Source organism: Eulemur rufifrons, chromosome 16 (genome assembly GCF_041146395.1).
Source record: "Eulemur rufifrons isolate Redbay chromosome 16, OSU_ERuf_1, whole genome shotgun sequence".
Lineage (NCBI taxonomy): Eukaryota > Metazoa > Chordata > Mammalia > Primates > Lemuridae > Eulemur > Eulemur rufifrons.
The window spans coordinates 15,231,301-15,244,492 of NC_090998.1; the positions used below are offsets into that span (position 1 = coordinate 15,231,301).

A 13,192-nucleotide genomic window follows, 5' to 3' on the forward strand; every position below is an offset into this window, starting at 1 on the left:
TTTTGTTTTTCTAATAAATGTCTCAATAAAGCACCGACAGAGTTATTTCATGGAATTAAAGGTATATAGAATGTTGTGATAAACCAATAAATATAGCTAACCTACAATAAAAGGCATTAATCAGAGTTTCTACATGACAAAACAGAATGATGTACTATGCTTTCAGAGATCACTGAAACAATTTTGATTGTGTCATATACTATAGTCTTAGTTGACTTTCTCCATTATGTGTGAAACATGACATTCTTCCAATTAAAGAACAGAAACTGGGGTTAGATAAACTTTTAAGAGTAACATGTAACAATGTGAAGTAAAAATTAAATGCCAAATTTCAAATTCCTTTAAGGATTTGTTTCCAAATAAGCCTGTAACATGTGTATAGTGTAAAAAGTTAATCATATTAACATCATATTCTATTATTATATCACAGGGCACTGTCATTCTATAAAAAATTACTATAGAGAAATAAAAATAAATTTAGCATTATCCTTTATAAAGCAATAAAATTTCCATATCTATTCTTTAAAAATGCTACTTAACTTTTATTGTCTAGTTATTCTAAAATATATTCCTGATAAATGCCAAGACATTAAAAAAATTTCAATTATGAATTAAAAATTATGAGAAAAGAAAAAATTGGACTATCTCTCAAATCTCACAATGCAGCTTCAATTCTTTTGCAAACCAGTTAATATGCTAGTTCTATCACAGCCCAAGTCTACTAACTAAATATTAGCAGAAAGGCAAAAATAGTCACGGAAAAAAAAACAACCCAAAGGGCACTGAAAAAAAAGTTTTAACAAAACATCTTCATGTAAATCAACTTCATTTCCTTGTGAATATTTTTTCCTCTTAAAAAAAAAGCCAATGATCTAAAGATGACTGCTGTACTTACCACGTCTCTGTCAATTCGGGCTGCCATCATCTCAGGTGTTTCTTCCTGCTCATGATACTGCCTTGGTTTCTCAACTAGAGAAACGAGAATCAAGTCTTTCAAACTTTTGCTTAAATATTACCAATATATGTAATTAAAATATGAAAATTAACTAGAAAAGAGTGTCAATTGCAAAAAGGAACACCTCCCCTGGATACACAAATCAAAACTGTGCTCATCATCCTTGAAATGCGTCCTTGCCACCACTCACGGAAGCACTTGGGCAGAGCTAAAGCATCAACCTGCATACCTTTATGATGTCTGTTCACCCTGTAACGTCCCCTATATTCTCCCTCTTTCTAGTGTCAGTTACCTGTGGAACCAACCCTAACTTAGCACCCTTTAATTCCTTCACAAGTAAGAAACACAAACCAGCATTTAAGCACCCACTTATCAAAAAGTAGCTAAGTTCTAATGCAAGAAAGCTACTGATTTTTATACATTCCAACACTGACTATAATGAAGTTTTGAGAGCTCTGATAGTAGACTGCTTCTTAAAATTCTAGTGCAATTAAACTTAAATCCCACAATGTTGGGCTCACTATTTTTAAGCCACATGCTTTAAAAAAAGAAATATCTACAGGAATTTACAAATTAAAAAATAAATGTCTTAGGGCATTCTAGATGTTACAGTTGAGTTGCTCAGTTGGCTAGAGCAGCAGTCCCCAACCTTTTCAGCACCAGGGACCAATTTCATGGAAGACAGTTTTTCCATGGACTGAGGGTTGGGAGCAATGGAGCTCTGTGGGGTCTGGTCCCTAACAGTCTGGCCTGGGGTTGGGGACTGCAGGGCTAGAGCATGATGTTAATCATGAGGTCATTATCATGAACTTCCTTCTGGTATGAGTCAGTTAACACTATCACTAAACACAGATGGTTATTACAAATATTTCATAGCAGATTAACTTTTAAAATGTATAGATGGAACAGGAGAAATGTATTACCATGCATGGAAATATAAACCATGATACATCATCATGATTCATGATGTTCAATACAGAGAAATATAAAATATATGGAAAACTCTATATTGCTATGCCTCCTCTGTACTAACTTTACCCAAAACTGAAACACTTGCCAATAAAAAGAAAAAAGAACAAAGAAGAAATCACTGAGTCTTATGAAAGTGGCTGTTAATTACTCTAAGATAATTAAAATTTATACATATGAAATCTTGCCAGTTAGCTGCTGTTTTACACATAGTTAGCTGCTGTCTAGACTATAGTATACTACCACAGAAAGCAGTAAATTAAAGTTGAAATATAGATATTGGAAACTCCAACTAAGTATTCCCCCAAAATATCATTTAGATGGCAAAGTGAGGGGGAGATATGGTATTTCTAGTACTTTGTCAGGTCTGACACACTACTGGGAACCTAGTGCTACTGCCACAATTCTACAGAGATCAGTTTTGGAAGTTAAGGGTAGACATACTCCAGGGATTCAAAGAAGGAGCTGTTTAGCCTGCGTCAACCAGAGCCTTCAGAGGGATCATTAATATATATTTTTTGGGGGACTTTCCAACTAATAATTAGCCCGGATCCAGACAGAACCTCATGTGATAAGTGTGTTCTGTTTGGCCTAGTGGTAAATTAGAAGTTTTGAGAACCTTATCTCACTGTAATATAAACAAAGGACATGGCAGAGAGTATTTCAGACAAAATCTAATGAGAGCTAAGAAACCCCTGGGGATAAATTCTCTCTGTTGTAAATTGTGTTAGGTTTAAGATATGTTTTTACAAGTTTGTTCACAATGTCTATAAACTTAGATTGTCTTATCCTTCCTCCAATTCAAGGAAGACTGTTTTGACCACTCTCAAAAAAAAAAAAAAAAATTCCCTCCCCCAAAACAATAACAAAAATACCATTAAGTACACAAAAAGTAGAAAACACAATAAACTCCTCCTTAGCGTTTTAAACACAACATTTTAAATACAAAGTGGATGAATAAAAACTTATTACTTATTTTAATCTTATAAGTGTTTCTGTTTTCAGGAATATATAAGTTTCTAAACAGAAACACTTATAAAATTAAAATAAGTAATAACGGTTACTTTATTTTTGAAAATGGATGCTTCAAAGATTTCTTTCTTTCATCTCTTTGGTAGCTGTGCTTACAAGTAGCCCCCTGAAAATACCTTTAAGAATACGAGAAACCAAAATAAACTGGAAAATAATTCAGAAAAAAAATGAACTCGAAATGAGAACAACCACAAATTACGCTTCCTATTCTGTGCTAGGTACTGTTATAGGCATTATTTGCTTTCAGATTCAGAGCAACCTATGAATTATTATCTCCATTTTACATGAGACTGAAGTACAGAGAACTTTCTGAGATCACACAGGTAGACAGATCCAGTTCTTGCTTCAGAGCCCAGCTTTGACAAACCACATTCAAAGTAGAGTCCAATGTCACTCATTTTGGTAAATAAGTTATATTGTTTAACTGCACTGCCATATATCCTGTATGAATAATACTTTACTGGATAAAGAATAAGTGATTTAAGAAGTCCCACTGGAGTAGGAGGCAAAAGAATGAGGCTCTAGAGTTCAACAAATTCAAATTTGCTGAATCACAATTTACTCATCCTTAAAATGAAGAGACTGGACCAAACATAATTTAAGCCATTTTCTGGTTATAAAAATTTCAGATTATAGTAAAATGTTCTGACATATAAAAAGTTACACTAAGTTCTATGTTATAATTGTTTTTAAAAAGAATGCCAAGGTAAAATGATGCTACATGCATAAAGCCCTTTTAACAAGTTTAGCTAGATGATGAGTGACTTTTCCCCCTCCACTGCCAGTACCCTACCACTGTCCTGCATCCTTTCCATTACCCCAACAAATCTGCCCCCAAAGGGACAGTAATTAGATAATAGTAAATGGAAATAATGTGAAGTACAATCTAAAAAAAAAAAAAAAGAGTCTCTTATTTGGTATATATTCTATTACCATCTTTTTCTCAGTCAACTGAAACTTCCTATCTTGGCATAAAAAAAAAAAAGACTCTACTATTAATACCATATTTATTAAATGGCTGGTCTGAACTCTCACAGATAGCAATCTTAAACAGTATTCAATGCTTAACTTTCCTTTATCTAAGATTTAATTTTTTAAAACTAACCTCAGGCTTCAGCTCAGAAATCAGCATCAGAATTTGAAAGCAAGAACTGTCACAACCCACAGGAAAGTATTCAATAAGTGTTATCTCTAAAAATACTCACAGTCCCCTTGGTCAGCTGCCCACGCAGACCAGGCTGCCACTCGACTTCTAACATCCACCTGGGTAACAGTCCCAGGGGGTGCAGGGGCAGGAGCTCTTGGTGGAGGTGGTATACCAGGGTCTGCTTTGGAAATCATTCTAAAAAAGATGAAAACAAACTGAATTTTTACCATCTCTATTTCTATAACACGTCAATTCTCTCAATTTATGATTTAACCTTGAAAAGAACTATGTAAAGGGGCAATAAAGAGCTCCTAACCATTCCATATTAGGTATATTTATAAATGTGCATAAAATACAAAACAATTAAAATTCTGCTGAAAACTACATTGAATTTTTTTCTGGGTCTCATGTGATTTGGAAGGGTTGTGGACCAACTCCAGCCCTAATGTCTAGTTTGTATTTCCCTAGGCTAACTTCTCTTAAAACACCACTTATCTTTTCATGACTCTCTGTGACTTCCAACACCAGTAAGAGAAGCCATATCAGAGAAAGATCAGAAACATGCAGGGAAAAGGAGCAAACATACACTGACAAACTTGAGAGAACAAGTGTGTTGAGACTACAGATTGTAATCAGTAAAATACAATAATATACCTCCAATGAAAATAATTTTTTTAAACTTTTAGGGTAAAAAAAAAAAAAAAAAGACTTAAAAACAAATCGGTTCTATTCCTTAACTTCTTTTAATGTTTTTACCTCAGGGCGTCAGGTCGCCTCTTCTGTTTGCCTCCTTTACTGTCACTGATTGCACTTTCAATATCTTCGCTAATTAGGTTTGCCTGCAATGAGACACAAGTTACCTGGAAGGTTATAGATTTTTCTGAATCTGGATATGCAGGTTAAAACAGAAAAAGGGATTATGCTCCTTGTTTTAATCAATAAGTATCTTGACGCAAAAAGTCTTTTTTTAAAGTCTGCTTTTAAAACATAACTCTTGAAGTTTTTAATTGTCAACTATATGAGGACAGGATGCAAAAGCTGAAGGAATTTTTAATGATTATCTAATCCTGATTCTGCTGGGAAAAAAGCCATTCTTGAACAAAGGCAAACATAAAAAAGGATGTGCATATGCTGCAAGTGTAAGTACATGCTAAACATGAGACTGGGTAAACATCTCCACCTGAGAAGAAATGAAGGAGTCAGAAGAAGGAAGTGCATGGAGACTACAGTTCCCACCCTTTCTCATCCACAGCATCCACTGGACACTCATTAACCCACTGAAACAAACCCCTAAGTCCCAGCAGAGTCACAGTATTCAGTAAATCCATCTTGAACCCATCACTATCACCCTTCCATAACAAATAAAGCAAGTTCTTTGTTCTCAAAATTGAAATCCAGAAACTCTACTCAGAATAGTAACTCTCAGCTCCCAGGGGGACTTTTAGAGCACAGATACAAATATCAAATTTGAAATGTTTTTTAACTTAGTCCTCTGTTTTCGAAACGTTTGAATTAAATTTTACTATATTTTCAGAGCAAAATATTCCCTTTAATATTTATTGATTTAATACATTTAACCTTACAAAATTCTTAATACACTTAAGACTTTCAAAAGGTACTACATAAAAATCTGATGACTATCACATATACAAATTACCTAAATGCCAGTTGTTTTCAAATAAGATTTTTAGAAAGTCATCTATGACATAAATTGCAATTAGAAGAAAATTATAAAATACATATTTAGTCAATCTTAATTTATTCTATCATATTTTAATGTCAAAAAATACAGAAAAAATTAAGTGACTCTTTATGCTAATCTTCCAGAATTTCTTTATAAAGATAAAAGTTACTTGGATATTTCATAATCTATAATCAAAATGATAAATTACTGCTTTGGCAAAGTACCAATTAACACAAAATGATTTCTCTCTTAGAGAAATCAACTCAGGAAATAAAGGCATTGAAGGTTGGAGATAACTTCTAAGGTCCAATAAAGCATCACAAATTATAATCATTTGAAATTACACTGTACTTGGAAATAGAAACTTTCAGGATATAGCCTGTTATTACTGGCTCAACTATTTTCTCATATCACTTGGAGATCACAAAGCTTGAGCAATTATTCAAGTCACATAATTAAATGGTGAACTTTAAATCAATATCGTGGGATATGTCTAAGCACTTCATTGCAATCATCCATGCTATGTGATCAGTGCAGAATAAATTAAGATTGCATGATTATTTATTGGCCACAAAGCATGATTTCAGAAGAATCAATTTTTAATTATAAGTCCAAGGTACTTCATGAGATTTAATATATTATCTACCCTTTTTAAAAAAAATAACACATTTGACTTTTTAATATCATTCTAATTTCCCCTTTATTTATTTGGCATGGAAACTCTAAGGAAGATACTAAGGTATTTATTTTCCCTACAAAATTCTCAGAGAAATTAAACATCTAGTATCTAATAGCTAGCCATATGATCAAAATAGGTAATGCTGCCAGAACATCTGCTTAAAGGGAAAAAAAAAAAAGGTCACCATTCTTTTACCTTAATCTCATCACATTGGAACAGATGAAGATCTGGCTTGTTCTGGGTTGGCTCTTTGCACACTAGGGCAAGAATTGAATCATAGCTGCATGAATGCATCACAGCTTGGCAGTGCTGGATTGTATTTAAAGGAAAATTCTCCAGTTCATTCTATAAATAAAGTAAATATTTTATTTTGTCAAACTTTTACTCATTTTCAAACAATTTGACCTGATTGTAAACATTAATATTTCTGCAGCTTCTTGGAAAAAAATATAAATTTTACAAACTTGCCTTTGATTCTAAATCAATCAGGCTCACAGCTCTGTCATCCACCTGAAGAATCATATCTTGAGTCCACACTTTGCCCTTGGCATCAAGCAATTTCAGCTTCCTTATTCCATCATCGACAGTTATCATAGCATCTTTCCGATCCAGAACAAAGGTAGTCAAGTGCTTATGGTTGGAAAAAAAGAAAAAAAGATTTATAATACGCACAAACACATACACAACCTCTTAGTACACATTTTCCAAAATAAAGTAGAATTAATCTAATTGAGGTCTCTAGCAGAGAAGTGAAGGACAAACACAAAGTACTCTAAAACTTTATGATTATCTAATTGAGACAATGAAGTCAAGCAGGTTTTTGTTGAATGGAGAAAATGATGACTTGACTCATAAGTTATCTAAATCTGTTCATACCGAGCCATGTTGAACTACATAAACATGGCATTAAAAACAAATTCTTAACAGCTTAAATAACATTCCTTTAAAATAAACTTTCCCTCATTTTATTCTATTATGGTTATCTAAATGCTGAAAAATAGCAGGCTATCTATATGGCAGCTTTGAAATTATGGACACTGACACTGCAGAGTAGCAATGGCTCAATTATAGGCTGTAACAGCTGTCAAACTATTCAATCTACTGAAACCACTTAATGAAACAAAACTGTTTAAATTTAATTAAGCATACTTGAGATACGTAGAAAACTGAAAATAAGATCAATTTAAAATTACCTCCCCACTTAAATATTTTCTATTATAAGCAGAGGTCACCTAGATAAATTCCAAGAGCAAATATCTTAAAAGATAACAATAGGGCAAAAATTAAAAAAGAAACCATTGTTTAAATGAAACCAGTAATGACTTTAGATAAAACTGAAAATAAAACCACTCACTGAAACTGTCAAAGGCTTAGTTTCAAGAAGATTCTATAGTACAAAATAGAAGCCTTTGTCCTGTTTTAACCAAAATAAGGCTGGCAATAACAAATGAGTAGTAATTATGATTCTTATTAATATGTACTCTTTGTGAAAATAGACCGCAGACTAACAAGATAATTTTATACGTAACATTTCAGTTTCATAAAAATTTTTGAAAGTCAACACAACTTCAAATACATTAGAGGAATAAAATAAAACATAATTCTGATTTTACTTCCAATTTTATGTCCCTCAAGATTCAATCTAAATATTATCAAACACCAAAGCATCTTACTTCAACGCGGTACTGGGATATATCTGACACACTGCTGATGCTGTCACGTGCATAATTCTTCCTTTGCTCTGAAAGAGAAATTTAAAAAGCCATTATTTATCCATTAATAGGCTGAAGTTCATACATTGGTATCACGTGGCCATTTCTAAAACTAGTCTATCTCACATATAAATACAGTAGTTAACAAGTCACCATTGTGTGGTATATCTGAAAACACTCATTATTCACAGTAAATCTAAAAACCACAGGAAAGCCTAAATGATATGCAAGAACAATTTGACCCACTATAAATTTTTAGAATTCCAAAGGTTAACAAGATTATAAATGCTCTAAGAAAAAGAGTTATTTTATCTGAAGGTTTTATTAATCAGGAACCTACTGTTTGGCAAAAAGATAAAAACTGGCCTGTAAATTTCATTTGTCAATGCACTGAGACCAAAATATTAAATATAATTGAAAATATTGTCATAGATACTGTATTATATGAGTTAGACTACATTATTATTAAATAAAATAGGCACTACAAGGAACATCTCCTTTCACAACATCCAAACTATGGACAGTGTTAGAGGAGATTCAAAAGATGAGTCAATCATAGTGATTGCCGTTAAATATTAACAATTTTCACACATTTTTAGAACACACAAATGTGATACTTAGAATTGTAGATATAAACTATTAGGAAAAATAAGAAAGTTGGGTAGAAAGTTTTGCATCAAACTACTCAAAGGAAAAAAGAAACCTTTAATTTTCTTTTCTGAAATGCTGCAAAACCAAAAAATATTAAAATATAAAATGTGTGACAGTATTTGGTATTTGTTATTTTCTTTTTTATTTTAAATATGGAACACTTTACAAATTTGTGTGTTATCCTTGCACAAGGGCCATGCTAATCTTTTCTGTATTGTTCCAATTTTAGTAGATGTACTGCCAAAGTGAGCTCTATTTGTTACTTTTTAAAAAAACAACTTGCTTACTTGTAAATTCAGAGTTGCCCTATTTCCTCTAAAACAGAATGCTATGATGAAAAAGAACGCTAAGGGAGGGGACCAATAGATTTTTGATTCTAGTTTTGGCTCTGTCATTAAGTAGGAAACTAAATTTTGGCAAAACACTTAATGCCTTGGGCCACAGCACCCTTAATGTAATAAAAGGGTTAAATCTAAATACCCTTAACTCATTAAAATTCTGATATATTCATATACATATATATATGTATATATATGTAACTTAACTTTCTTAACAACCAATTTTTTTCTAAATATAAACATGTTTCTTTCAGTTAACACAGAACTCTTAGGTACTCCTACAACAGCAGAAGTTGAAAAGATCTGCTAAACATAAAAGCAAAGTATGAAAATATAAAGTACACATACGCAGACTCAGAATGTTAACACAAATTTTTTTAAAGCTTCAATAAATCTTTGTTTCAAAACACACATGGAAATCACTTTTCATTTATATTTACTTTAAAAATTTAGATGGAAATCTCCATATTCCTTATATCAATGTCACTCTGATATTCTGTTCTATTTTTGCTTTTGCAGCATTAAAATTACTTAACAAAAACAGACACACTTCAAAATTCAGTCTTTGCTACCTTTCTTTTTTTGTTTGGATGATGACCTGAAGAAGTAAGATCCATCTGGTCCTACCGAAATAATGTGATCAAAAAGAAAGATCTGGTTTCACCTTAAATTTTCTACTTCAATGTAACAAAGCATAAACCTTCACTTACATGACTATATTCTACATATTTAAAAAAGTGAACAACCATGATTTTTCTGATTAGTTGAAGATTAATAAATGTGAGATATTAAAACACGGATAATTGTTTCTGGGAGAACCATTATGACTCTTGAAATGTAATATGTAATTCAGGGATACATCTGACAAAAGCACATCTAGAAATAATCACTATTTCAGAATCACTGGTTCATCATATTCTAATACAACTCTCATGGTAGACTCAGAACATGAGGGTAGTTTTGCTTCGTTTGATCTCACCTGAGGATAGTAAAAGAAATGGTAACAGTCACCATGATATCCAGTTATAATATGATAGCACCAGGATGTTCAAATGCTTGACTTAGTCTTTCAGATAGGTGATTGGCAAACACAGTTGAAGGTCCAAAATACTATATGTTTATACTTAGATATTCTCATGAAGTAGTAAGAATTTATACCCCCAGATTTCCCAACATATAGCCTCTCAGTCCCATAGAAAAATAGTTTACAGAAACAAAAAAACTATTTCACAGCATTTTAAAACACTATGATATTAACTGATCACTTTGATTGCCCAGAAGATATGATGCCACTTACAACATTCCAAATTATGGACCCATTTTAGAAATTCCTAAGCAGCTTTCTCTCCTGTATTTCATAATAAGATGTATGTTATAAGAAATTACCTTTTAAAAATCCTAAAAATGTATAAATGCCATAAAATAGATTTACAAATAAACTAGTAGTTCTAGTGATTTTTAGGTCAACAAATAAAGGTTAATATTAATGCTTTAATAGGCAATGTTGAAAGAAGTTTACCAAAAAGGCAACTATAATACATTTCTTTTTTATGAGAATCATAGGTACTCACAAGAACAAATGTAAATAGTAATTATGCTCCTAAGCTGAAAATCTCATAAAAGCCTTAAAACAGTGTAAAAAGCCTACATAAAGTCTCTCAACACTACTCGAGATGAAGCCTCTAATGAAATTCACCACTTTCTCTAACAATGGTTCTCCTCTTTGATTGCACATTAGAATGAATTTCATAAAACACTGTGTGGGGCCCGACTACACAAGAGATTCTAATGTTAACTGGTCTAGGGTGCAGCCTGGGTGCTCCACTTTGCAAAAGCTCCCCAGGCAATTCTAATGTACAGCTAAGGTACTCCAAAATCTGTGTAAATGTCAGCTCATCTACTGTATGCTATCTCTTTAAGCAGAAAATTTTCCTTTCCAAATTAAGAGTGTAAATCATGGTCAAATGGTATATTAAATAATAAATAAATCTAGCAGTAGAGCTTTGGGTTTCTAGTATTATAAGATGCTCAATATAAGAGTAAGTCAATGTCTCCCCCCTCCCCTACCTCTTTCTTTCTCTTACGATCAGTTAGAGCTGGGAACAAAACTAACTTGCTTGCAGTACCACTGGTTCTGTTTCATTATTTTTCCTATTAGCTTTTCTCCCATGGTCCAGAATACACAAATCCAAACAGACAGAATTAGATGAATTCAGTAACCAATGATGAAAATTCTATACGTATCATTTTAGCATTATTGATATCCTGTCACAAAAATCAATACTTGATTTCCAGATCAGAAATAGTAAATTTAGGTTTCATTTAACTCTTTAATTACTACAATTGCAACTAGAAGTATGCAGGCCTCAGTATTTATAGTCAGTTCCCTTTCACCTGCATTGCTGTTTATGAATATCATAGCAATAGGTGAAACAGCTAATATTCAGAGATAAAGCTAATATTTAGAAAATTTTTATTTTTTTTCTTTCAAAACAAAATGTTGCTTAGAAAGTAGGAATCTGGCCATTAAAAAGAAAAAAAGTAACATAAAAGCAGGTGCTGATATTTCTCTCTCTAAATAAAACAATGGGCTGCAGCTCATATTACTTTACACTTATAAAACTTTCAACCACAATAAGGGAGACTTCCTCTCCTACTAGTGTATAGTGTATAATTTCCATAGAAGAGAGGTGCTTAATGGGAATTGGTAAGGAGCACCGAGTGATAATTATAGGCTCTCATTATTAGGCAACTATCACAGTTTGACAGATCAGTATTTGAACCAAGATACTGTCTTAAAATACAAACAAGGTCATTTTTAAAAACTACATCATTTAAGAATTAACTTTATTGGCCTGTTCAACAAATCATTAAAATGGCTTATCCCATGAAGTTAAAAGGAGCTTCAAAATTTTCAGTTAAGTTGGGAAAATTGCCAAACTGTCTTTTGGAGTCTCCTGCTCTGGTACGTTCTATCAAGATGAATTTTGACTCTAACGTTTAGCCCCATTTTCTGGGACTCTTTAATCATGGGCCATTTACTTCTTATGAATTAAAAAAAAAACCATAAAATACAATATTTTGTTCTTTGAAAAAAATATTTAAATGTTTCCTCTAAATAAAATAGACACCGAAAATAACAAGAATGGGAAAAGAGGAATGAGTTTTCACTCATAAGTGCCACGTGAATGTTTAAGAGATTGCTTGAGCATTAATTATGACAATTAAACAGAGAGACTAGCTTCAAACCAAGAGCAGGAGACAGAGAAAGACAGAAAAAGAAAGAAAGTTAGGTACAAAAAGAAAAATATGTAGGGAGGATACCTATTGAAAAAGTGGTATTTTCAGGAACATTGTTATTAGAAAGTTGAATCAAGCACTGTGTGGAAATACAGGAAAGCTTACAGTAAACTCAATCATACAGAAAATCACAGTGTAGTTTATAGGTTACTTATATTCAATTTTTACTAGCATCTCTGAGAAAAAAAGGAAAAGCAGGAAAACACAAATATATTTTCCTACTTGTTGTTAAACATCACAAAACAGTTCAAACTTAAGGTTAAAATGAGACTTGAGAGAGTGCCCATCATATTTATCTAATATTATTTGGCCTCCCAGTAATGTGAATCTCAAAGTTACTGTAAGTGGTGGCAATAAAAGTATTACTAATAGGTAATTCTGTGAAATTTGAGTTTTTTTGGAGATGAGATGACTTAAAGCAGTTGATTATTTATGGTAAATGGCCATATTCCAAATTCAGTGATAGCTAATTTAAAGGGAACTTCCTTTCTAGGAAGTTCAGCTATTCAGAACATAGCAGAAAACTCATACTTAAATAAGTCCTCTGAGTGATTAGAGGACTTAGAGATGTCGCCATGTCTAAAATCTATACATTTTAAAGTACAAACTAATGGAAAGACTCTCAATTCCCCACTCAGAACCTATTACTAACAAAACTTTCTATCCAGTTTCCCAGCCCACAGATATGAGAAGCAGGCATGTTAACAACATGGAAAAGTGACAGG

The 13,192-nt window shown here is 32.5% G+C and overlaps 1 protein-coding gene and 1 non-coding gene across 9 annotated transcripts in view; both read right to left on the reverse strand.

The window, feature by feature from the left end:
- The window catches only part of EPS8 (EGFR pathway substrate 8, signaling adaptor), a 159,565-nt gene that overhangs the window by 43,693 nt on the left and 102,680 nt on the right, over positions 1-13,192 (reverse strand). For 7 of the 8 annotated variants that reach the window (XR_011235774.1, XM_069491659.1, XM_069491658.1 and 4 more), the window contains 6 exons: positions 8,140-8,207; positions 6,935-7,096; positions 6,662-6,811; positions 4,860-4,942; positions 4,162-4,298; positions 896-969 (listed from right to left, as the gene is read on the reverse strand). Coding sequence is in view for 7 of the 8 variants with exons in the window: in XM_069491655.1 (XP_069347756.1) it covers positions 896-969; positions 4,162-4,298; positions 4,860-4,942; positions 6,662-6,811; positions 6,935-7,096; positions 8,140-8,207 (674 nt within the window). In the remaining variant the exon portion in view is untranslated. Of the gene's footprint in view, positions 1-895; positions 970-4,161; positions 4,299-4,859; positions 4,943-6,661; positions 6,812-6,930; positions 7,097-8,139; positions 8,208-13,192 lie in introns of all 8 variants that reach the window. The other variant, XM_069491660.1, reaches the window with a different exon arrangement.
- LOC138397709 (U6 spliceosomal RNA) lies at positions 8,976-9,082 on the reverse strand. The gene has a single exon (XR_011235836.1). It is a non-coding gene; the product is annotated as a U6 spliceosomal RNA (small nuclear RNA).